At 35.0% G+C, this 25,775-nt stretch overlaps 2 protein-coding genes across 2 annotated transcripts in view; both read left to right on the forward strand.

Annotated features, from left to right (window-relative positions):
* LOC109040717 (putative sodium-coupled neutral amino acid transporter 11) overlaps window positions 1-13,990 on the forward strand; it is a 45,274-nt gene extending 31,284 nt beyond the window's left edge. The window contains exons 3-9 of the mRNA XM_019056725.2: window positions 814-895; window positions 1,672-1,881; window positions 2,479-2,731; window positions 3,151-3,221; window positions 3,808-3,969; window positions 5,179-5,426; window positions 6,754-13,990. Coding sequence (XP_018912270.1) covers window positions 814-895; window positions 1,672-1,881; window positions 2,479-2,731; window positions 3,151-3,221; window positions 3,808-3,969; window positions 5,179-5,426; window positions 6,754-6,987 — 1,260 coding nt within the window. The 3' untranslated portion in view covers window positions 6,988-13,990. The remainder of the gene's footprint in view (window positions 1-813; window positions 896-1,671; window positions 1,882-2,478; window positions 2,732-3,150; window positions 3,222-3,807; window positions 3,970-5,178; window positions 5,427-6,753) is intronic.
* Window positions 13,991-16,091: 2,101 nt separating this feature from the next.
* On the forward strand, window positions 16,092-25,254 carry mib1 (E3 ubiquitin-protein ligase mind bomb 1). Its single transcript, XM_019056726.2, has one exon. It carries the CDS (start codon window positions 16,521-16,523, stop codon window positions 19,545-19,547), a length of 3,027 nt encoding a protein of 1,008 aa, XP_018912271.1. The 5' UTR covers window positions 16,092-16,520; the 3' UTR covers window positions 19,548-25,254.
* Window positions 25,255-25,775: the final 521 nt, after the last annotated feature.

The raw sequence follows: 25,775 nt of genomic DNA on the forward strand, positions 1-25,775 counted from the left end.
TCCTGGCTACGTCATTTTTCTCGCGATTTGCGCGTGAATTTCGATAATTTTCGAATTTCGAAACTCGACGTACCGATACAGTACTGAATTTTTTTGGAAAGGCACTGAATAAGTCCTATCAAAGTACTTAATATTTGCCATCCAGTTTCTATTCATGCGACATAAGCATCCCGATGTGGATTGTTGGCAGTTTTGAAAACGCCTTCAATTGTGGCGTGATACCTTACGCATTCCAAAGAGTACGAATAGTTGTATCGTTGGGCCTTAGCGATTGAAAATTAATATTGAAATAGCCTCCACGCTGGCCTTGGCGGTTCTCCTTTGCCGCTATTGCAGTTTTAACCGCATAGTATAAACGTACTAAAGCTAGGATTGTATTTAGTAGATAGACAATTCTTCTAGGAGAATAAAAAATAAACAAACGGTAAGAAATGTAAAGAATTAAAGGCATTCAAATCAACAATCAACTTAAAGGTACCGAAAAGTACTGAATTTTCTCTACCTATGAGGTACTAAAATTTTTGGATAGGTACTGAAAAAGTACTGTAAAAGTACTTTATTTTTACCAGCCAGTTTTAGCAGACACCCTGCATGGACACAAACTTGAGTTGCCTCTCAAGAACTGACGATTTCACATGCATATTTAAAGTTATCCAATAACTCGAACATTAATTAAACATCAGGAAGTTATCATCTAATGATGTTTGTATTTACCTAAGTATTACATATAACTCTTAAAATAGACATCAATAAAACAAATTTAATCTACTTTACACTGTTGTAGCCTTAATGTTTGCCTTTCATTTCTTCCAGAATGAAAAAGATCCGCACAAGTCTGGATTGGAGGTTGCCAGTTTCAATTATGTCAACTCCATCATCGGTAGCGGAGTTATCGGTAATTTCTTTGCATTCTTCAAACAAGATGTTACTATATCATAAATAATTACTTAAGAGGAGAAGGAAACAAGTAAATGAAATATCTTTGTTCACGATACTGTAAACTATCTATCGTAATTTTTATTCAATAGGAAATTTATTAATGTCATTTCTTGACAACTTCCATAAGTTTTATTTTTTAAGTAAAGAATTTTCTTTAAAAAGTCAAGCCATGAAAAAGTAAAACACAAATGGTAACTTTAAAACACTACAAAATGTGCATCTGTGTTTTTCTTCGTTTCATAGCTGTGATAATCATTGGTATTCTTTTTGTAATCAATCAAGAGCTAACTCAATTTGAGGTGTCAGCTCTCAAGTTTGCTGGTTGAAATTCTTTAATTTTTAAAGGCGCTTAAACTGAATATCTACAAGTGTGTAGGTGTTTTCTGTTGAAACTCTTTAAAAATATTTGAAGTCTAGTTTAAGAGGGAGCTTTTCAATTTTGGTGCGCTACACTTAAGTACGATGTGATCCTATCCTCTCTTCTCCTCATTACCTTGATATTTTCGAGGAAGCTAGAGGCAACAATGCCCCTTACAAAGGCAATGAAATTATCACCTCTGTTGTTTTTGAGTGAGGATAAGCTGTTAAGAATACATATTCTGATTATTCAGGATCATCACCCAGCGAAAGAAACGTATCCATAATCAAGTTTCTTAAATTGCCTCAAATCAATGATTTTTGTGGTTTCTGATTTGAATTTTGCAATAATTTTAATTGTTTTGTCATTTTTAGGCATACCTTATGCATTTAAAGAAGCTGGATTTGGATTGGGGATCATGATGTTGGCGTTCGTAGCCTTAGTGACTGATTATTCTCTTGTGTTGATGGTCCGATCAGCTCATATAAGTGGTGTTTATTCCTATCAAGGACTAATGGAAGCTGCATTTGGGTCTGCAGGGTTCATCATACTTTCATTTCTTCAATTTATTTATCCATTTATAGGTAATTAACAATTTTAATAGGACTTGCCTAAATTTTGTGTAGATCTCTGCTTGCGTCGAAAAAGTATTTTAGTGTCAGTTAAGTATCATTATAGTAAGACATCAGAAGAAAGAAAAAAAATATATATATTTGCTGTACTTCTCTCCATACATAACAATAGCATGATTTGAAAGAGGCTAGATCACTAAATTTTCCTTATCACCATTTGTGGTGATGAATGAAGATTTTGTTTGTTGTGTCCTGGCCCTGAAGTATTCACTAGAAATACTAGAATGTATTATAAACTTCGAAAAGCTAACAGAAATTTTCAAAAGTCAGTCGGGATTTAAATCATTTTTGATCTAACAGAATAGTTTTAGCAATAATATGAACTTTTCTGAGATTACTTGTAAGTACATTGAATCTATTGCTCTTAAACCTGGAATACAATTTCAAGCACCTTGCAGTACTACCTGCAGTACCTTCAAGCACTATTGCAGTACTGTATTAATGGTTGAAAATCTCTTTCCTCCCAAAGGAGAGGTTAGAAAGAAAAACTAAGGTCTCCTGCATCATTCTAAATTCTTAACTTACTCTAATCTTTTTACTCTGTTTCAGCGATGGTGAGTTATAACATAGTGGTTGGAGATACAATTACCAAAGTTTTAATGAGGGTATTCAATTTATACCCTCACTCTTTACTTGCCCGGCGGGATGTAGTTGTAGCTCTTGCAACAATTTTTGTGACATTACCCCTCTGTTTGATGAAGAATTTAGCAGGCCTGGCAAAAGCCTCCATCCTCTCAATGGTTTTTGTCTTTTTTATTCTGTTGGCGATTTTTATCCGATTCTTCACTCTCCAAGATGTAGTGTAAGTATATTTTTATCTATTAGTGTATTTTCCAAAGGAAATACACCATTTTCTTGAATTCCTTTTATTCTTCATTAAATGTTGTGGGAGGAGATGCCGCTAAATATTTTGCTATTAGGTGCCGTTGCAATTTCTTACATACTTTCTAAATGGGAGTTGTTTTTCAACATTTTTTAGGCACAATCAGCAAACAAGATAGCTCTGCCATTTTTTCTACGAGGCTGCATGCATATTCTAGAGCAAAGTCAAGTCAAAAAATATAACATTGTAAGGATGTTTTAAATAACTCGTCCAGCCTACTCATTAATTGACTATCTTTTTTTGGCTTCAAAAAAGGGGGATAAACTGCTCTGTTGAATTTGTTCCTCTTCAATTCTTTGTATTTTTCTATTATATCATTTATTTTTTTCTGTCAACAGACCACCAAGTTTTGATGCCTGGGAATTTGCGAACTGGGATGTTATTCCTGCTCTTGGAATCATGGCTTTTGGTAATTATGCTGTTTGTTCCTCGCATTTTTTGCACCGTCTATTTTTTTTTCATGCAGCCAAAAAAAATTGCCAGACTTTAAAACCTACAAATCCTTGAAGTAAAAACTGTTTAAAATCTTACTGACTGATCAACATTTTTTTAATAAATGAGTGCTCACACAATTTTTTACTGAATTCTAAACAAAATTATGACTGATATATGTAGAGTTTGAAGGTGACTTTAAATGCTATTTCTACTAACCTTAGGCAGCTGTGCCCAGAAAGTTTTAAGTGTAGTTTGGTTTTTTCACAGTGTTTGAACAATCCAGAAAAGGACAGCGCTCACTCACGTATTTATAAATGTATCTCGGGCTGGTTTTGGTCTAAAAATCTGACCGGTTTGGTCCAGTGTAAATATTCTCTTGTATGTGGGAGATGGTGGATAAGCGTAATATCTAAGTCCCCCACCTTAGAAAACTTTTTCAAACATCAAAACTCTCTAACTTATGGATAAACTATTCTATGGAAGGAGAATTTAGATCTTCGTTTTCTTTTTTTTTTTGTTTCCTTTCCTTTTTTAACATCAACTTTAATTATCGTTTACAGCCTTTATGTGCCATCACAACGTTTTCCTTTTGTATGAATCCATTGAAAGAGCTGATCAAACAAAGTGGGACAAGATAACGCACTTTTCGCTCTCTGTTTCTTTCGCTATATCAGCAATGTTTGGTGTGGCAGGCTATGCCACTTTCACTGGATACTCCCAAGGTACGCATGATAGTTTTAATGTTGAATGTCCTATTTTCAGAAAAAGATCCTGCTGGCTTTTGACATTTAAGTGGACTGCATTTCGCGATAAAGAACTTCCATTTTTAGCTCATATTAGAAACAACGTTTGTGGCACTAGTTTTCCCATGCTTTTAGGTGCTTGTATGGTTGGGCTAGCAATAGTAGTTCCTTATCACAAATTGTCGTCCAACTTTTCCATCATTTATTACATATTACATAATGAAGGTCAACTTTGGTGACAGTTTTCTATTAGCATTAAGGTCCCTGTTTCCATTCCCAATGGTGGTAGGTTTAAAAAATACTCAGAATATGTGAGTGTGGCCATGGATGACCATACTATTCCAATACGGTATCAGACCCTTTGAGGCGACAGAGGTACAGAGGGACACAGCCATCTGGTTATAAATGATGGGCAGTGTTCGAAAATTTTGTGATTAATGCAAGGATTATTCTTATTGTGCTTGAAGTACTTTCAGGGTCACCTAGGTCGTTGGGAGCATCTGCCATAGTCTTCGAAATGGCCCACTGTTGTGTTATTGGATAGCTGCTGAGCTTTGCAGTACAAAACGCGTCAGTTGAGGGCAAATTGAAAAAGTTTGTAGGAGCACAGTCGAATTGGAATAACTTCTCCCTCAGGAGAGAAACCCTGACCTAGAAATGGATGTCAAATGAGGCCACCATCACCATTGCCATTGCTGCTACTACCCACCGCCCCTCACATAAAATATTTTGAAAACATCCGCTAAAATGCTGATTTTTCTTCCTTTTTCCTTTTTTAAAAAATTCAATTCAAGCAACTTTTTAGATATTTGTAGATGACATGTTTGTTTTAATAATTTTGCCATTGAAATAGTTTATTTACCTATAACTGTTTGTGATTTTTGAGCATTAGTTGGACAGCTAATTTAAGATGGATGGAAAAATAAGAACAAGATATTTTACTGTAAAATATGATCTTATAAAGTCAGTGAAGTTCTATCATCCTTGCAGGCACACAAGTTTATTAATCATCTCAAATTTCACGTACGTTTTAATGCTCTAATGTTTTAGTATTTAATCAGAGCCTAACTATAAATGAATAATCTCTATATCGATATGTGGTACATATCTCAGATCAGAACCTGTCCTTAATTTAAGTAGTACCATAACTTCTTGCTGCTTTTTCACTTCTGTTTTTATAAATTTCAGGAGATCTGTTGGAAAATTATTGTTGGGACGACGACCTGATGAACCTTGCTAGACTGTTTTTCAGCTGCACCATTTTATTTACTTACCCAATTGAATGCCTTGTGACAAGGTCTGTCATATATCAAATAATGGGGAATGAAAATAACGTGTCTGATCTCCAACACTTGCTAATCACATGTGGGATTGTTGGGACTACATTTTTACTGTCCATAATGACGGATTGTTTAGGAGTTGTTTTAGAACTAAACGTAAGTACTTCTCTTGGAATTTTCTTTTAAGTTTCTTTTGTGGTTAATTTGCTATTTCTTTCGGAAGCTCGCTTTTTAAGTACAAACTGTGCACGAAACAGGCGCTAAAACAGAAATCCTTCAATGCCATCATTATGACAACTTATGCCTCTCCAGTTCTCTTTCTTACAAGCTACAGTCAAAGTATACGCATTCTTTTTAGCTATATGATTTCTTCTACCAAGAGCAGTGTAAATTTTTGTGCCAGCAAGTGCTTCAAACCGCAGTGATTTTTTTCATGATGCAATACTGAATCAGTGTGGTAGCCCAAGTGCTCTGTTAACAATATCTTAAGCTCTCTGAAGGCTCCTAAACAAATGTAACTCCTCTCCCACCCACTCCTATATAATGACCTAAAAAGTCGCTCGTCCTTATATTTTTTTTTTTTCAACAAAATTGAAGGAGATGAGGAAGTTTTTGGCCAAAGAGAAGGGAATAGTGTGTCCTGTTTTTTTTTAGCAATCGCAGAATTTCTGTATTATCTCTTATGTTAAATTTTTTTACCAACGTCTCGCCGCTAAGTACTTACATTGTTCTGTGGATTTCGTAATTGTAGAAAATAAAAGGTATTCTATGCCCCCATGAATAAATATGTTGTCATTATTCCAAAAAGCAAGCCATAGTGATGACGAAAGCACCAAACCAAGTATCTTGGTTTGTCACTCTGCAAGTTCTCTATCACATTTACCTTAGGAGTGTTCAAACAAATTCTTGCCGGAACACTATCGGTATCGTCTGATATGGAAACAGGTGGCAGTACGGACAGTGGCGATGATATCATTAACAGCCGGTCTTATCGGAGTTTTGAGAGCTTGCACTTAATGCTTTGTTGCCCCGTGTGTCGGTTTGTCAGATTGCCTGGTGCGGCGGCGCGTAAAATAGTTGTACACATGGCAACAGCTTATTTTCGTCACCTCCAAAAACTCAGATCGCTATCGGTAAAAGCTCTTATCGTAACTGTTTCTTAACGGAACTGTTTCAATTATTTACCGACAAACGATAGAACAGCCCTAATTTACCTTTTTTAAAGGTTTAATCATCGATTTTGCCCGAAATTTATTTTTATTTTTCTTCCTACTTTCAAAATTATTCTCTGAAAATTTTGCGCTTAAAAGTCAAGCAGTATTCTCTTTGGAAAATGAGGGGAAATTTTCAACAAAAGTAGTCGAGATCCGTTGCTCGGTAGTATTATCATTATGGTATCATGTCAGTATCATCATTTAATATTTATTCCACTTGTGATCATTTTCTGTATTTCATGTGTATCATTTTTATTTTCTTTTTCTAGGGTGTGCTTTCAGCCGTACCCTTGGCATTTATTTTGCCTGCAGCTAGTTACCTGAAATTGGAGCCAGGGTCTGTGTTCTCCGATAGAAAACTGCCCGCATTAGGTCTTGCGATATTTGGATGCCTTGTAGCTGTAATTGGTGCTGTATTGATTATTTTGGATTTTGACTCGGAAGATACTTGCAGTCATGGAAGAGTCATGCCGTACTGTCTCAACCACACTTTGTACACTTAAATGATAGAGCCTTACTTTGAAGAGGAACAATGATGAAAGTTTAAAGGTTCCTCTCCTTTAACGTTCCATACTGCTGTGCTAAGGAAAAACGCCGTATAAGTCTTCAGACGTTGCCAAATTTCTTGTAATAAAATATGAATTTTCAGAGAATTCTGTGAACATGTTTTTTTTTAATTTTTTAGAGGATTTTATTCACGACTAGATCTAAATCATCTGAAAATTTGAAGGGAAAATGTATATAACTCTCCTCAAAAATGAATATTCTATTGGAGGAAATTTGGCAACTCAAATGTTTATACGGCGTTTTTCCTTAGCACGGTAGCATATTATTCTGCTCTTTGAAGTGTGATTTCTGAATGAACTTTGCAAGGCAAATGTTTTTTCATGTGGATATCAACGTGTAAATTAGGAAGGGGAAAAGTTTTTCCTGCCAAGTAAGTGTACATATGAAGGAGTGCAGAGAAAATTCAACTCGAATCAGAAATTTTTCTGGAGCAAGATTTTGAAAAGAAAAATTGACACATTCCAAAACAAAAAAAATTCCAAAGGACGTCTCTTCTTCTTTTTGAATTTCTCTTAAAATTTCTCCTTTTCGCAATGCACATTCATTTCGTCCTAATTGACAAAATGAACAATCCTACTAGGAATGATGAGTATTCTCTGTTACTCCATAGTCCTAATACAGGACTTTAATCAGTATTCTGTGACAAAATTATAAAATATTGCCAATAAGTTGCAATCTTTGGATGGTTTATGGTAATCTACCATTACTCCAATCTCTCGGTATAGGTGCGGAAATGTATTAAAGGTTTTCTTTTCTTTTAAATCATTATTTCTAGTCAGTGCGTCAAGAGAACCTTTTATTCCTGAACAAGTCTATTAGGCTCTGTAATGAACTGTATCATGTATGAAATGTAGAGAATACACCTTTTAGCTTTGCCCCTAGAATGCTTCTATGCAGAATGGGTTGGTTGCACAACCTTTGTTCAGAGTGTCTGACAGTTATTCCTTATGTTAAATTTCATGAAAAAACCCAAGGTTCAGTAAATAGTTTTAAAAAGCACCTCTGAGAAAAAGCTGATTAAGTAAAATCTGACCAACCGGAGGTGAAAAAACGTGATGATGTAATCACGTCAAGTCTTTGGCTGGCATTTAAAAAATGTGTTTCAAATATGTGCATCAGAATATGTATTTTTTAAAGGATAATCAGATGAGAGAATTGGTACCGAGAAAGGTACACCCCACATCTCTACAGACCCTTTATAGAGCTTAATTTAAGCTTAAACTGATCTCCACAAATTCCTAAGTCTGATTCATTATCACAAATCTCTCTTTCGTTTATTTCTTTTTCTTTTTTTTTCTAAAAAATGGGTGAAATATTTTGCAAGAACCTTAAATAATGCCAGATATTTTATACTATGCTGATCTTTGATAATGTAGAAAATTGTTGTACGGTTCAAAAAATGTATAAATTGAACAAAGTCTTGCTTGAAATAGGGATGAAAACAGAATCAAATTTCTATCTTTCATCAGGAAAAGTAATTGTATTAACTTCTAGGTGTTTTGAAGTATTGTTATTTCTCTCAAAGTTCTCTTAGCACATTAGTGATCGGTCTATAGCCATCATGAAAGTATTAAATAACTTATTCTCATTCATTCTAAAATCACGATTGGATACTTATTCTCACCTATGAATACTAAAAATTATCAGGTAATACCTGCAGAACCCTCTGGGAAGAATATCTCAAGCGCTTTTGTGCTTAAGCAGTATGTTGCCAGACTTCTCAAACCTGTCCAGTTTTTTCAGAAAAACTAATGAACAGATTTACTTGAAAATGTTACATATTTTTCTTTTTGTTATCAAAATCAATCTCCAAAACTTTCATGAAAGTATGTGCAAAAGTTTAAACAAATAAAATTTTGAGATATGTGGCAGCATATTACCTCGTTGTAAATGGCGCTTGTGATATGCTGCCTGGAAGGGACAAATTATTCTTCCTTTCTAAAGCATGACTTCTCATCGAACTTCCATTGACAATACTTTGTTGATCTCATCTGCACTAATTCTGATATATATCAAATTGAGAATCGGTTACTCTTACTTTGGTTGTAATAGTGTTGTAAATTTATCATGATGAATGACATCATCACATTCAAATAATTTTCCATGAAACTTTAAATTGTCTGAAGTTGGTTAAAATGTATGTAATCAACTTAAGTATGTTAAATTCTCCTGATCTTGATATGCCATTGTTCAACTTGTGATTCAGTCTATTTTGTTTTCTGTTGTAAAATATTAAGTATTTTCTCTAGTAAGTACGCTTCTGTAAAATTAATTGAAGATTTCAACGCCTAAAGTTGGATTTAGTATTGTAATCCAATATTATTTCATGAGTGAAATTGTGTATACAGCCTCCAGTTTCAGCACAACTTTTCCTCCAGCAATTTTAAGTAAATCTTGCAGGCATCAATGATACAATCAATCAAATTTGAACAGTTTAGAGTTTATAAATTATAGTTTCATATTATGATACTCAAACAAGCTTTGATCTTTACATCCTCTTAGAATCCAAGATATCAAATTATGTATTTAGTAATTCCTTCAGATCTTTGCCCAATTAAGTTTAAAAGAATAAATTTTGTTTTCAAATGCCTGCAGAATTGACTTATATGTCTGAATTTTATGTCACGTTCCAGTGTCATAGTGCTTAAATAAGTCTAAGACTTGTTTGAGGCGCATTGCTTTGTATTGACTAACAAACTTGTGTTTAGTTGAAAGTGTTTGCCGGTGATATCTATTTTATGTATCTTTCTACAAAATGGATGTGCTACATTTTTCTCAGCATTTCGTTTTGATCGTTAATAGTCAAGCATCAGTTTAATATATTAACATAGGTTCACAAGCCGAATTTCCTTGTTGCAAATAGGCAAAAGTATCGCCTTTTGAAGTACAAAATTGGTAATGTAATTCGTCATACATTTTCTTTGATAGGCTCTATCTCAGACAGTAATTTGCTGTGTAAGAGTTCGGTGTCAAAACTGACTTATAAGTTTTTGACTATCCATGAACACTCCCCAATAAAAACCAAATCAAGACTCCATTAAACATGAAATAGGCCTATTGCTTCCTTTGTCTGTATGGCACGAGAGAATAATTTTTCTGTATATTATGCACGTCCATGAAAAATAAAAAAAATTAATTTTCTTCCTCAAGGTTTGAATACATTTCCATCGAAATGGTTGATTTTCAGAAACTCTTATTTTCCCTCTTGAACGTTTAAAGTTTCATGTTTACAAATTCTGGTATTGTACATATGTATCTCATAAAAACTAATACATGATATTAAGTATTGAGTCACTTAGTACTCCACTTAATATGAAATATTTATATTTTTCATTTTTACCTATCTTGTCACTTCTTTGTAAACATACTCACATTATGCAGTCCATTTATGAAGTGGGTTTTTATTTCCAGTCGACCTGACTTGTGACAAGCTGTTTGTATTTGATTTAAAATCATTTCGGCTCAACTCTCCAGATGACAATCATTAGGTAAACATTGGCATTTGCCTGTACTCTACGAAAAAGAAGGAGGCAGTCAATCTAATGATTAGTAATTAAATATGAGCTTAGATTGAATAATTCTGATCCGTGTCTTAAAGGCGAGTGTCATTCACAACTGAAGGGAATCAAGTGGATTGCATTTTGAAAAAAGGAACCACTAGCATTGCAATGTTGCTAAGATTGTGCAACTTCTTTTGTCTTGGAGGAAAAACCCGATTATCCATTAATAGTTTCTATTTTACTCGCTAAAAACTGTAAATTTAAGACAAAAATTACCATCTAAATTTCATAGTTTTTCACAATTTCCGCAATTTTATTGCGAAAGATGAAGTTGCACAATCTTAGCATCATTGCAATGCTAGTGGTTCCTTTTTGCAAAATGCAATCCAATTAGTTTCCACAAAATCAATTGGATGGAAACAAAAACCCTCTTGTTGCTTGTACAAATTGTGCTTCAAATTTTATTGTTATCAACTTTGGGCGTTGAGAAATGCCCAGTAAATGTTTATTTTTGTTTTTGACTGTGTTATTTTATGGTTGAATTTGTTGCTTAAGAGTTGATACAACCATGAAAAAGATTTTCTAAAAGAATCTTAGTGAGTGCTCCTTATTTTTTACGTTATCAATTTACTTTGAACCAATCTCAAATCTGTCCAACCCACCCCCACCCCCCACTTACTCTCTCTCTTTCCTTTAGAAGTCTTATTAAACTTCATTTCAAGTGTCAGGAGCTTATTTTACAAAAAATTGGTCACTTACCTAGCAGCACCAATTTTATTTCTGGTGATTTATGCAACCCCGTTCATTTATGCATTTTTCATCTTTGGGCAGTGAGAGCTAAATTAATTTTGTAGGCAGTTATCAAAAAGTTACCTCAAGCCGAGATCACATCACGAATTTCAAAGAAATTTCATAAGAAAATGAATTTAACGCAAAATGCAGTCTTTTAAGCCACAAATTATGGTAATCTGTAATTAATTGTTGATTTTTCCATGTATTTATTTATTTTGAATTTTTTTTTTGATTTTTTTTTTATTATGTATTATTATGTATGTGAGTTCCGTAAAGTCTTCATCACTGGTTTTCTAGGCACCATTATAATCACGAAAAAATGGTAAGTGAAAATATTAATGAATGCCTAGCATTTTTTAACAATTTTCCTGAAAATACATGCATTGCAAATTCCAAACAATCTTTGTAGCCGATTTAATATTGCATAATTATACTTTTAGCTTTGTTACAACCTCTTTAGTATGCTTCTTTATCGAGTCTGTCAAATGTCATTCAATAAATTTAAACTCTTGCCTCTGTGTTCTGTGAAAAAATTGAGAAAACGTTTAATTTCCTCAGAGAGTAAGCTGAATTTTAGTTGACCCTGTATGAAATGCTTAAACCAACTTCTCATTTATAATAAAATCAACTGTAAAACAGAGCTGATCAATTTTAAAGTGAAATATTAATTGTTTTTTTTAAACTAATAACCCTGAAAATTGCTTTATCACTATGTTTATCCAAGTCATTTTGGCAGAAATCGGTATGAAGCTCCTTACTGATACTTAATTTAATTGAAGTACGTCTCAGTTCTGTTCAAGTTTCTATTTTTTTTGTTGGTATTGATTTTTGTTTTTCACACGGTAAAACAGTTACTCCAAGGGTGCCAAGGTCTTTTGGTGGTCTGAGGTCTGTAGAGGTGTTAGGTAATGCTTATAATGTTCACAGAAGGATCCGCAATTGTAGTAATGTTACAACCGTCTTCAGTTGATCGTTACATTCATTTATTTTTTCAGTAATAATTCACAAATGTATCTTTCTTTTGTTTTTTCTCGAAAATTTGGAATGTAGTGCACTAATTCATAAAGTTTATCAAATGTGTTACACGTCTCCTTGCTGAAACAAATGATGTTAATACGTAGTTCTTTTAATCCATCTGGTTTTCTAGGAAGCCGCTCAGTTTACCACTCGCTGCCTAAATATCTTCAATTTGTCGCATCTCAAAATTTCTTCAACCTTCTCCATAATTTTGAATTTGCTAAGTAGGTTTTTACTGAACTGGAACTGAAGTTTTCAAAGACTTACCAGAAACCTAATGCCGCTTTAACTCAGAAATTGTGTGAAACAAACGCAGTTCTGGAGAAGTACAAATTTTGAGTAGATAATCCAAAAACCTTTTTAATATTTTCCTTATGTTTCACAGCTGAAAATGTACGGTGCTAACAATTTATGCCTTGAGTAGTCTTTGCTTGAATGTTAAAAATTACTACTTATTTTGCTATAAGAAATTGTCCAGTAACTCTTCCTGTATGCACCAATAGTATATCATTGTAGATAAAAGCACCAATTTACTTTTTCTATTTTGGAATTATTATTTTCTAGCGCAAGTTTTTTTTTATTCAATGCAAAATTGCTATTCAGATCAGAATACCTTAAAACAACTTTAACCTTTGTTTTAGACGTATGGTCATCAATGACTTAGAAATGAAAGTTTCACCATTAGATTTCATGGATTATCCATGACATAACACTTCTTACAACTCCCTCTCCCCCTCTCTTTAGCATGTATTTTGGCTCGCTTATTCGTAATTTAAAATTTTAGAACAACTCCCTCAGGCGGCAATAAAATAATTTCACGTTGGATACACTGAATTTAATATGTAGCAATAATTTCAAATAAGGACAGTAGGAAACAGTGCCCAATCAGAATCATCTGTAAGTCGATATAGATTGAAAAAATAAATAAATGAACCCTTTCTCAGTCTTTTGTGTATTTACCAGGTGAAAAAGCTGTTCTAAAATTTTGATTTTTTTTAAAAATTTTTTTAGTTTATGAGCATGAAAAGAAAGTGTGTTCCTGGGAGGTCTCATGTAGTAATGATCTGAAAATCTATTTGTGCAGCTTTCTTTCCAAAGTCATCCTTGACAAAAAATTCATGAACAGAGTACTTACCATTTTCTTTCATTACCTAAATCATGAAGACACAAAAGCCACTATTAGTTTCAAGTCAAAATTTATTCAAAACAGTGATATTGCAAGATTAAACTTGAACCCCCAATATTTAAAGTCTAATGTGAGTGTGGATTTTCCATGTATTATCAAAGAATAAAACATTTGTAACAAAATAAAATTGCATTAAAATAATGTGCGTGAACATTATTCTAAGAAACTGCTGTGTTTTCACAACTTGTTAAATGACTTTAAATTTTCCCTGCAGCGTATGGTTTTTTAGAAAATTCTGAATTTTATGCAACCTTGTAAGATAGGTAATCAAAGTAAGAACACCTTTTGCTATGAATTTCTGCATATCCTGTTACTTTTCATTCACTGTTCTCTTAAGGTATACTCACTAGACGTTACATATTAATTGTTCATGTGTCTGTCAAAAATTATTAACATTTTTTGTTTTATTTTCAAATTGTAAGAATAAATTAATTGAAAAAATCATCTCTCACTTGTCTCTGCCTATTGTTATTCATTAAATGTATACGTTGCATTGCTTCATGACGGAACTTGGTGTTTCTTTAGACTTTCTTTCAAAGCAGAGGCCCTTATTTAGAAAGAATTAGTTGAGTAACTTAACACCTCATCATGATTAAGGATTGGGATCTCTTTTATCTGATTGTCAAGGCAAATTTCATTCCTACAGGTGGATGTTAAATAGCAAGAAAATATGAAAAATTTCTTTTTCAGAACTATTTGATCCCACGCAAGGCTTGAAATACAATGGTAATTAGTTTTTTTAGTTTTCAAGGAGTTTTAGTCAGCGGGACTTGCATCAGTCTCTGGGTAAAAAAACAATCAAATTAAATATCAATGAATGTAAAATTAAGTTTGTCCCTTGAAAGGTCTGTCAGGGGTCAATCAGAGAATTGCCTGCATAATATGGTCCAGCCAATGGCACAGATTTCTCTTCAATATTTGAAATCCTCATTTCCTCTTTACCATGATTGTAATGTAAATCGTATAAAGTGTGTGACTTTTCATTTTTGGTGTGATTCCAGAGCCTCACCCACTTCTTAGTAATCGTAGCATAGAAAAACAAGCATCTGGTGGAAAAAAATGTCTGAAGAAACGCTTTACAAAATGATAGGTAATGGTCATGATCAAGACATCGCATCGATCCTATGAAAAAAAAAATAAAAGAAAATAAAAAATTGTACCTGAATGTTATCACAAGAGCATGGTCCACATCACGGATCATGATATACCTTTCTAGAGAGGTGTTATCAGCATAAGATCCATCAAATGGTTCAACCCAAAATGGCAAACGGAAATTTGATTTGAACTTGTCCTCTTAATTTCTTGCACCATCTGGAAACACTGTAAAATTCGATGTTGCCAAGTTTCACAAACAATTAAATCATTTATATATGTGCACCATCCGGCAACGCTGTTGCATATCCGCCATCTTGAAGAGGCCACATACACCATTGCATACCCCGCAGATTGAAGGGGCTTCATGCAATTTTTTACAGCGTTGCCTTATAGTACAATACCCGCCCACAACACCCTAATTAAATATTTATTATTATGCTTCGTCCGGCAGCGCTGTTGGATATGTTACTGGCCTCAAGTCGGTATTTCTACCCAACTTCTGAGTTTCAGACCAAACCGCCGAAAAAACGGATTTTTGTATTATAATAGGACGCAGTCCCAACTTTCTTCATATATTCGTTTTAGGCATTTAAAATACGTTTCGAAGAAGAAATGTGGAAAAATCAAGAGGACAAGTTCAAATCAAAGGACCCCGCACACCTCTTATGGGAAGCTGCACCACGACCGATTGCCCTCTGACTTATGTTTTTCGATTCTCACCGTTCTCACCCGTTCACTATCTCTTTCTCGGAAACGGCCGAGAATTGAACTTCGGACGAACATTTGCAGGGGATAATTGACCCCAAAGAATTCAATGGAAATATTTTCAGACCCCCGAAACCCCATTTTAGGGGGATGTTAAGGGGGGGGGGGGGTTACCCAGTACCCCCCCCCCCCCCCGTTTCTCGTATATTTCAAATAGGTAGGGTACGTTATGACTTTGGATTCAAAGTTTATGGCCAAAAACAAGAACTTTCTGCTCTAGATGCACTTTTTCCTTTAGTCCCCATTATTTGGAGTTACGGGGAATTCTGGGACCTTTCTCGCGCAAATTTCAATTAGAGACTGTAGGTGTCAAAATTATCCGATTTTCAAAATCTAAAATTCCCCTAAGAGAAGAGATCAATACATTTTCGTTGATGTGCCACACGACTCCTGTTAACCCAAAATTATGAGGACCACGACCTCCCGCAAATTTTGGGGCTCTGGAGAAAAGAACCAATTTAAAATATCGTGATAGTAATAAAATGTGTTCAATTAATGTATATTTTCATATTCTGTTACAATAAATAATGTGTGCACAAGAAATTTTTATTAATCGCATCAGTCTGCTTGCGCGCAACTCGCGCGAGACTTCTCAATTCAAACTTCGCGCTACTCGAGGTCCCACTAGTACGCCATCAACATGGCGCCGAATTGGGTGAGGTGATTGTACCAACCTCCTTTTAATCAACCTTGGTTCTTACCACAAAAGTTCGTGTTTTTGTAGCCGCTGACAAGTGATTTAAGTAATCTAAAAATGTGAATTGAACAAGTTTTACTTTCAGTGTGATATTTCTATGCATGGTCTTAATTTCCTCGCACGCTAGAAGTCAAAAGTTTTCGTTATAATTCATGGTTCATCGAAGCAGACGACTGACCCGTGTCATCCCGTGTTTTGTCGACCTCTCAGTGAAATGCTAATTAGGTATGAGTTTTCATCGCAGCGTTTTGTTTCACTCATTTCATGCCATACTGTATATTCGCTTTTTAATGCAGAGGCAAGATTTTGAAGATTCCGCTTGTAGCGTTCCGATAGCGCTCATCATCACCCTTGATTCATCTATTATCAAATCTGGTGTTCGTGTTTTGAGGTTAGCTCTCACACCTCTTATCTGCCATGGACGGAGCCAGCAGAAATACCCGATTTAAAATGGAAGGAGTCGGATCTCGAGTGATCAGAGGACCTCATTGGAAGTGGGGTAAACAGGATGGCGGAGAAGGTCATGTAGGCACTGTTCGGAATTTTGAATCTCCGGAAGAAGTTGTAATTGTTTGGGACAATGGGACCGCTGCCAACTACCGCTGTGCCGGAGCTTATGATTTACGTATTTTAGACAGTGCTCCCACTGGAGTCAAACATGAAGGTACTATGTGTGACACTTGCCATCAGCAACCAATCTGTGGCATACGATGGAAATGTGCAGCTTGTGAAAACTTCGACCTTTGCTCAACCTGTTATCACGGGGATAAACATATCCTGCGGCACAGATTTCACAGAATGACAACCCCCGGCAGTGAAAGAGTTTTAATGGAGCCAAGGCGGAAAAGCAAGAAGATTACTGTGCGAGGTATTTTTCCTGGTGCCAAAGTTGTGCGGGGTGTTGATTGGCAGTGGGAAGATCAGGATGGCGGTGGAGGTCGCAGAGGAAAAGTCAATGAAGTTCAGGACTGGTCTGCAGCTTCACCAAGGTCAGCTGCTTATGTTGTCTGGGAGAATGGATCTAAAAATTTATATCGTGTGGGGTATGAAGGTATGGCTGACCTAAAAGTTGTCCAAGATGGTAAAGGAATGAATGTCTACAAGGAGCACCTACCTCTCTTAGGTGAGCAGGGACCAGGTATCTGTGGTCCGCATGGTCTTCAAATAGGAGATCAAGTCAATGTAGATCTAGAATTTGAAATAGTTCAATCCCTGCAACATGGGCATGGAGGATGGACTGACAGCATGCGAGAGTGTCTGTCGAGCACGGGCTCAGTTGTTGGTATTGATGAAGATCATGATATCGTAGTCTCTTATCCGAGTGGAAATCGGTGGACTTTTAATCCAGCTGTATTGACCAAACTACCACTTAGCACAAGTAGTGTGTTTGGCAATAGAGCTCCGCAAAGTCAGCAGTGCCAATTTGCTGTTGGAGACTTGGTACAGATCTGCACAGACGTAGAAAGGATTAAGATCCTACAAAAAGGTCATGGTGAATGGGCTGAAGCAATGGCTCCTACTCTTGGCAAAGTTGGAAGAGTACAACAGATTTATCATGATAATGATCTTAAGGTGGAAGTGTGTGGTACATCATGGACCTATAACCCTCTTGCAGTGACTAAAATGGCTCCAGCAGATGGCTCGTTACCCGATAGTTCTAATGGTGAGCAGCTGAGTGCGTTATTGAAGAAACTTTTTGAGACTCATGTACCTGGAGATGTTAATGAAGAACTTGTTAAAGCTGCTGCCAACGGTGATGCCCAAAAGTGCGAGGATGCAATCATGATCTCAGAGGCTGATGTAAATGGTATTTTCAGCGGGCACACAGCTCTGCAAGCTGCAAGTAGAAATGGACACATAGATGTTATAAAAATTTTACTCAATCACCATGCAGATGTTGAAATGGAAGATAAAGATGGTGATCGTGCCGTTCACCATGCTGCATTTGGTGATGAACCAGGCGTTGTTGAATTGCTGGCCAACGCCGGAGCGGACTTAAATGCGCGTAACAAGCGGCGTCAAACAGCATTGCATATAGCTGTCAACAAAGGCCATGCTGGTGTTGTCAGAATTCTGTTAGATCGTGGCTGTCATCCCAGTTTGCAAGACTCTGAGGGTGACACTCCATTACATGATGCCATCTCTAAAAAACGTGATGATATGTTAGTATTGCTGTTAGATCGCAATGCTGACATCACTCTAACAAATAATGACGGATTCAATGCTCTTCATCATGCTGCTTTGAGAGGTAATCCAAGTGCTATGTCTACATTACTATCTAGATTACCCAGACGATGGGTGGTGGATGAAAAGAAGGATGACGGTTATTCAGCATTACATCTAGCCGCTCTTAATAATCACATTGAGGTTGCAGAGTTGCTAGTGCATCATGAAGCTGATATAGACTTGCAGAATGTCAATCTTCAGACAGCACTGCATTTAGCTGTCGAGAGACAGCACACTCAAATTGTTCGCTTACTCGTCAGAGAGGGGGCCAATTTGAACATTGCAGACAAAGATGGCGATACCCCTTTGCATGAGGCTTTGAGGCACCATACACTCTCACAAATCAGACAGCTCCAAGACGTTCAAGATGTTGGTAAACTTCTTGTTGGCTTAGGGAGTCAAGGTGCTGATAAAAAATCATCCGCCTCAATTGCTTGTTTACTTGCTGCCAATGGTGCCAATTTAACAATCAAAAACAAAAAAGGGCAAACGCCATTAGATTTGTGTCCAGATCCTAATCTCCTCAAAACATTGACACAGTGTCAGAAAGACAAAGAAGTTGATCATGTAGAACCACGAAGACCCAACAGCACTGAAGGTGTTGCCATGGATGAGTGTTTGGTTTGTTCAGACCTTCGTAGAGATACTCTATTTTCTCCTTGCAACCATGTAGCTTGCTGCTCTATCTGTGCCCCACGAGTGAAAAAGTGTCTTATTTGTCGTCAGCAAGTGAGTGCCCGAACAAAAATTGAAGAGTGCGTTGTCTGCTCCTGCAAGAGAAGTTCAGTTCTCTTCAAACCATGCAATCACATTGTAGCATGTGAAAATTGCGCACCATTGATGAAAAAGTGTGTTGACTGTCGTGTTCAGATCGAAAAAATAATCCCATATTCCGTATGTTGTGGTGGTATCGGTAAAATCTCCGAAGTCAAGCCTGATACAGTTCACGAATCTATTGCAAGTGCCCCTGAGCCAATGACGACCAACTCTTGTCAATTAATGAACAACGGGAGCCGAGACACTTCCACTTATGATTTGGAAAAATTACAGCAGCAGCTTCAAGATATTAAGGAGCAAACCATGTGCCCTGTGTGTCTTGACAGGTTGAAAAATATGATTTTCCTTTGTGGGCATGGAACTTGCCAGATGTGTGGGGATAAAATGTCTGAATGTCCCATTTGTAGGAAATCAGTTGAAAAGCGCATACTTTTGTATTAGCCACTTAGGTATAGTTCCAATTTTTCATCTATAATCTCAGCCACTTAATAATGTCTATCATTATGTCCGAAGTAGACACTTAGACAGCACATCAGTGTTAAAATTTTAAAAAAGTAATGTCGAATCTGAAGTTAAAAAGATCTCTCATTTCAGGATAAAATCAAGCATGTATATGAGATGCCTTATTTTATTCGAAGTAAATGAACATTAATTTGAAAATTACTTAGGAACGAATAGTTTCATCTTCTGTGAAGTATAATTATTCACCTTTCACCGAAAATAATTCTGTAAGTGTACCTTGTCAAAAGTTAAATGTCCTAGCAGTCTGTAGAACTCGGAGTACATATTTCTCAGAATATTTCTTGTCCATGATGATAATTATGCATGACCAATATGCACTTAAAAATGTTGTTGTTTAACATGAGTACCAAGCAGGTACATTGAAAATGCACTATGATTTTATTGGGGGAGTTTTATTTTTAAACATTTTTTGCTTACAGTAGGGTAGAGAATCAAAATTGAGAAGAATCTGAACATGGATGGAGTTGTATCAGCAATGCAGTCCAAAGAACCTTAATGACTGAAGTAAATATCAGTGAGCTCATGAATCTTACAAAAGCTCTTATCTTCGAAAATTTCAAATGGACATTATTGAATCGGTGACAGAAAGGTGAGGAGGATACCATGGTTAGAGACTATTTTTCGTTTCTTGCATTTAAGGTTTTAGGAGATGTAATTTCTAGATCTTTCTCTCAGACTCACTATTTTAAATTTATTTTTAATTACACAACATAAAATTTTTTGGCCTTATTCTTCTTAGAAGCAGTTATTTCTTTTAATTTGTTTTTTTATTTTTTTAAAAACTATCTAGGCTCTCTTATTGTTACTTTATCTCATGACTTTTGTAAGTATGTTGTCATTTTTTTGCACTGATTATCTACATCTTAATTATTTGACGGAACATCAATCCATCCTCTAAAATTTTCGATATTGCATTATCGAATGTGTACTCCTGAAATTTTTGACTCAGCTTTAATTATGAGCTTTCAGAATTTCCAGGTAGGTAGCATAATTCACATGCAGGAATCAGTAGCAAAAGAGTTACCACAGAAATTCAAATCAGAATTATTCTCTCAAAATACAAAGTTGGAAGTTGCCACAAATTACATGTCTGCCATATTTGTTGGTGTGCTACACAGATTCTTGTGCTGTTTTGCATCCAACATTTTTTTACATAGCTCATTTTTATGTGCTGCCCAGGGCTCAGTCACAGATCTGCTTTTTGGTGATGTATAAGAAATACTAGATAGAATGAAATGACATAACAGACACAAGAGAACCTGTGAGGACTAGATGCAAATAATTATGAAAATTATTTAAGTAGTTTAATTATTTATGATCATTGTGACTTTAGTGTATATAATATTCATAAGACTCATAATAGAGTTCATGTGTAAAGCAATGAGAATTACTTGAGCTTAAAGTGCTCGGTGCTAAGACTGGATTCCAGTGTAAGTAGTTATGTTGATTACTGTTCTGTAATTTACATGTACATCACTAATTTTACATAATTACCTAGCTATTCTTTATAAGAAGTATCTCCGGTTATTAATTGCGTCCCGATTTTATGGTACGTATGTGTTAAATGTCTTATGTCAGAAATGGTGATGTTCATTATTCTTTTCTTTTTTTTGAATATTTAGTCAACAAACTTTTATTATTTGAGTGTTCTGCAGTGTAACTAAATCATATGAACCAAAGTTTATTGTACATATATCAATGGATTACTATTAGAATAAGATTTGGAAATTCTATTTTATATTGTCTATGCTCTGCGATTGTTGCCAGTTTTGTTGGGAATGAAACCCCTCTCATCTGAACTATCATCCAAGAAAGAAAAAAAACTTTCCATCTAGACAATATGTTGCCAGACAATATCTCTTTCGTACGATGGCATCTATTGGTTATCACTAAGAACTTGTGTGGACAATCATGGCAAAATGTCTTGCACAATGACATGAAAAACATTTGCAAAAATATCATAATTTTCAATAGTCCTCCCGGGACTTTATTTTGATATTAGCTTCTTGCCCATTTAACTGCAGGTGTCTCTACCTAGGCCTAGCCCATTTTTCTACATGGAGAGTTTTCTCTCATTTTGGCGTCTATAATGTCAGGTCTCAATTTTTAGAATACCCTTTCCACCGATCATATAACTTTGTTTCAAATTGGCTTTTATTTTACAGGAAGGTAGCACCAAAATTATAAACAGGTCTAATCTGAATCAAACACGATGCTTAATAGGAAAATAATTTCTGTCAGGTAACTACAGGCTGACCAGTTGTAACTCAAGTTTCAATGACTTTTGGACTTTACTGTAGATTATGAACAAATGAATACCTGTTACGTTAATTTAGAGCTGCTATGCTGTGATACCTACTTGGTGGTTATTGGTTAACAATAAGCGAAAAATGAAGGAGGCTCAGCCCTAAATCTACCTAGAACAAAAATATGTAGGTATTTTTTCGGCCCTTTATTATGTGGTAAAAGAAGCTCAGTTATTTGAATATTCAATGACTTTCTTGTTATTTCCAAAAAAAAAAAAAGACACTGATAGTCTCAGGTGGAGGGGGGGGGGGACACTTAACATTAGCACAAAGAAGAGCATCTTTTGTTTTTTACCCTAGACTTGCATATTTACTCAGGATCTTGCGCTTAGAAAATTTCTGTGCACTGACGTGCAATTCCTTTTATCCCGAAGGTCATTGATTTTAGGTTTTTTTTGCAAGTTCTGATCTACGAAATATGCTCTAAGACTGCTCAAAAGTGCAATATCATCATCCTGGCTTGCTGTTCATGACTCATTATTGTCCATTTTATTCCAAGAAAGGTTTTTTTTTTTTTTTTTTCTTCGAGTAAAATTTTCTTATTTTCTAAGCAACAAACAGCTCAGAAGTATAAAAATGTCAAATTTACGATCATCATGTCTTTTTAATGAGATACAACACAGTTGTGCAAATATCACTGACTTTTAATTTTTTTAGTTTTGCATATCACCCATGTTTCCAATGATGAGATTGTAAATATCGATGACTAAATATTCTAAAAACAATTTGCAAATTTGAGGTTTCCTGTCAAGTTTTTTTTTTTTTTTTTTTTTTTTTTTTTTTTTTTTTCAACACTAAACTACTGATTGACTACATTTCTTTGAAATTTTTGTGAATTTTCTTTCTCTTTGAACGGTATTTCTTAAAAATATCAACAAAAAGAATTACCTCACATATTCCCCTTCAGAAATAAAAGAAAATAACAAATTTTAGATTGCTGTAATTGAAATACTTGTTTTTAGAGTTTAGTCATCAAAACTTATGTGGACAGCAGTACTGCTAAAAATCTGATTTAAACTTTCTCTGATGAGTCTCAAAAAGGTCCCAAAATTACTTTTAATTGAGTAAAATATTCTATGAAAAAGTAGGTAGAAAGTACACCAAAACTCGACCGTACTCTCTACTTATTTCTTCATTGATAATAGCATGTGAAATGCGTTCTTCTAGTTAAAATAATCTTATATTTGACGAAGTTTTTGGCAGCAGTGGAAACTGAGGGTTTTGACTCTCCCATCTGCATTCCCAGATAGCACAAAAATATTTTTAAAATATTTTAATGTTCCCTCCATGTAAATATTTTAAAAATATTTTACCCATACGGCAGCCCATAGAAGATGCCTGAATGATAACATTCATTTGCCTTTTTTCTCTATTTTGAAGTCAGGAATAATTTCTCTCCCCACATCTATGCATGTAACTTAATTTTTTTATGTGGTTTGAGAAGCTCCTTGTTAAGTTCTCTTTAATTTTAGCAGATCCAGGCAAATTCCATTGATACTTCTAGTTTTTCAATGGACAAAAATCTTAGACCAAATGACAAGTGCCCTTCCTTTAATTATAAATTTATGTAATCAAGTTTCATTGTTATCTCGAGTTGCCTTATCCCTTTTGAAACATCGGAATTTCAACCATGTAATTTTTCTCACTATCTTGCGTCACTATGAAAAGAAAGAACAAGATATGTGCGGTTTGCATTGAAATGATTTAACTGTGGTTAATGAATAAGGGTTTAACGCATACACACAGTGTAAATAATGTACTCCTTGAAGTTACAACTCAAAAAATAACTATGTTGAAGCGTGAAAATCTGTGGTATGTATTGCAGACTGCAGTGCTTGCCACCTATAAATAACTTCAATTATGTCTTATTTTTTTTTTTAAATTTTGCTCACTAAATTTCATTATTGTGCTTTATCCTTTCAGTAGAACAGCACTGAATTATGTAACATTTGATCGAAGTAATTTTCAATCTTAATTGAGTATCAGCATAAAAACTAGTCAAATGAATTTCGGTCATTTTTTCTGTGTAAATTATTTCTATTTATGTAACCTCACTTTGTAGTGTTTTTTGTTTGTAAATAGAAATAAGTTAATATTTCTGAAAGTTAAGGCCGAGCAGTGAACATGCTTATTATCAAGTATGGCCAGAATTTAGCATTCAGCTCTAACTTTCACGTCTCAGAAAGATTATACTCATTTTATTCTATTCAGTTATAATATTTTTTTATAGCCATTTCCTACGTTTCTTTGCTTCTTTCAAGAAAATTAACGAATTTCTAACAAAAATGGCACCCTGATTACGTTTAAATATTCGCTTTGATGTCTTCATCATATAGGTTACTAAATAAAGGTTCTTTAATGGTAAATTCTGTTGTTAACAATTTCAAACTAACTTGTTTCCATTCTGAAGGATTGATGAACTTCTGTCATGGGGTACTATCAGAGTGAAAGATAAAAATGGATGAAAAATATTTTCAATGCCAGATCGTGAAGAAATTTTGCTGACTAACTACGCTGTGATGTCTCTCAACTTTTTTTCCATTTTCCTATTGTCAAAGTATATGTATGAATTGGAATGTCTGATTGTAATCTCAGTAACCTTTTTCAATTTAATTTTTTTTATTGTGCAATAAGTAATTCATTTTCAATTAGTTTTTTCATGGTAACTCAGGGGAAATGGGTGCTTACACTTATGTTTTCACTTTACATTATTTTTTCAGAGTCATCCAACCTTCTCTACAAATAATAAAGCTTAGTAGATAAATTGCTGTCGATCAGATCTGATATGTTCATTTTCTTATACTTTTCAACTTCTAACACTAGCTGTTTCAATTTCTGAAGATGCTAACCACTCTCAGTATCTTGAATTACTGTTATTATCACAAGACAAGGATAGATTCAACCTATAGAAATCACCTCTCTGCTTTTATGATTTTAATGAGGCAAAACAAAAGCTTAAGGTGAACCAAGGGTGTCCTTTAGCTCCTATATGTGCCTATTCATAGCCTCTATTTTTTTATAGAAAAAGTAAAAGGGTTCCATTTTTTTAGATTCACCCAAGTCTCAGGAATTGATCATTGCATTGCTGAAGTCACGATTCTTTCAACATAAGCACCGAGCTCTCTCTTTCTTTCCTCTAGTGACAGCACCCATTTACCGTTAGTCTGCCTTAAAATTTATTTTTGAAGCATTATATTCATGTTTCTTGTGCATCATTATCTATTGCTCACCAGATATGTGTTTTTTCTATTTCAATTTTGTTATCAATTCCTCTTGTCAAACAGTTTGCGAAACAAGTTCAATAAAATTTTTGCCATCTATTTTGAGGGTCATGAATTTTTTGCTTCTATTCATAATGGACCACTAGACAAGGTACGAATTAAAAGATTCTGACACATGTGACTTAAACAAAATTTCACGCAGAACACGATTCGCGCAACGAAAATGACTGAAACCGACTCCTAACGAAGATATTAACCTTTTTATTTCACATTGGTTACGCGGATTTTGAACTACCCGCTCACAAGAAACTCAAAGCTCTACGTGAGCCAAATCGCGCACTACAACGGTTTCAGCAATCTTCTCAATCGAGCAATGTTCATTTCCCACCATGTGTTGTTCAAACTAAAAGCAATTTGCTATAGCTGAGCCAAAGCGTCAAGATTGAGGTTGCCAGATTTTTATATCGCAGAGACTGTCATGATAAACGTTTAGTGCGCGATGTGAATCACGTAGAGCATTGAGTTTTCATGAGCGGGTGGTTTGTATTCACGCATCAAGAATTATTGAATATCTTCGTAAGGAGTTGATTTCGGTAATTTTTGTTGTGCGCATCGTGTTC

The sequence above is a fragment of the Bemisia tabaci genome, chromosome 5, assembly GCF_918797505.1.
Source record: "Bemisia tabaci chromosome 5, PGI_BMITA_v3".
Lineage (NCBI taxonomy): Eukaryota > Metazoa > Arthropoda > Insecta > Hemiptera > Aleyrodidae > Bemisia > Bemisia tabaci.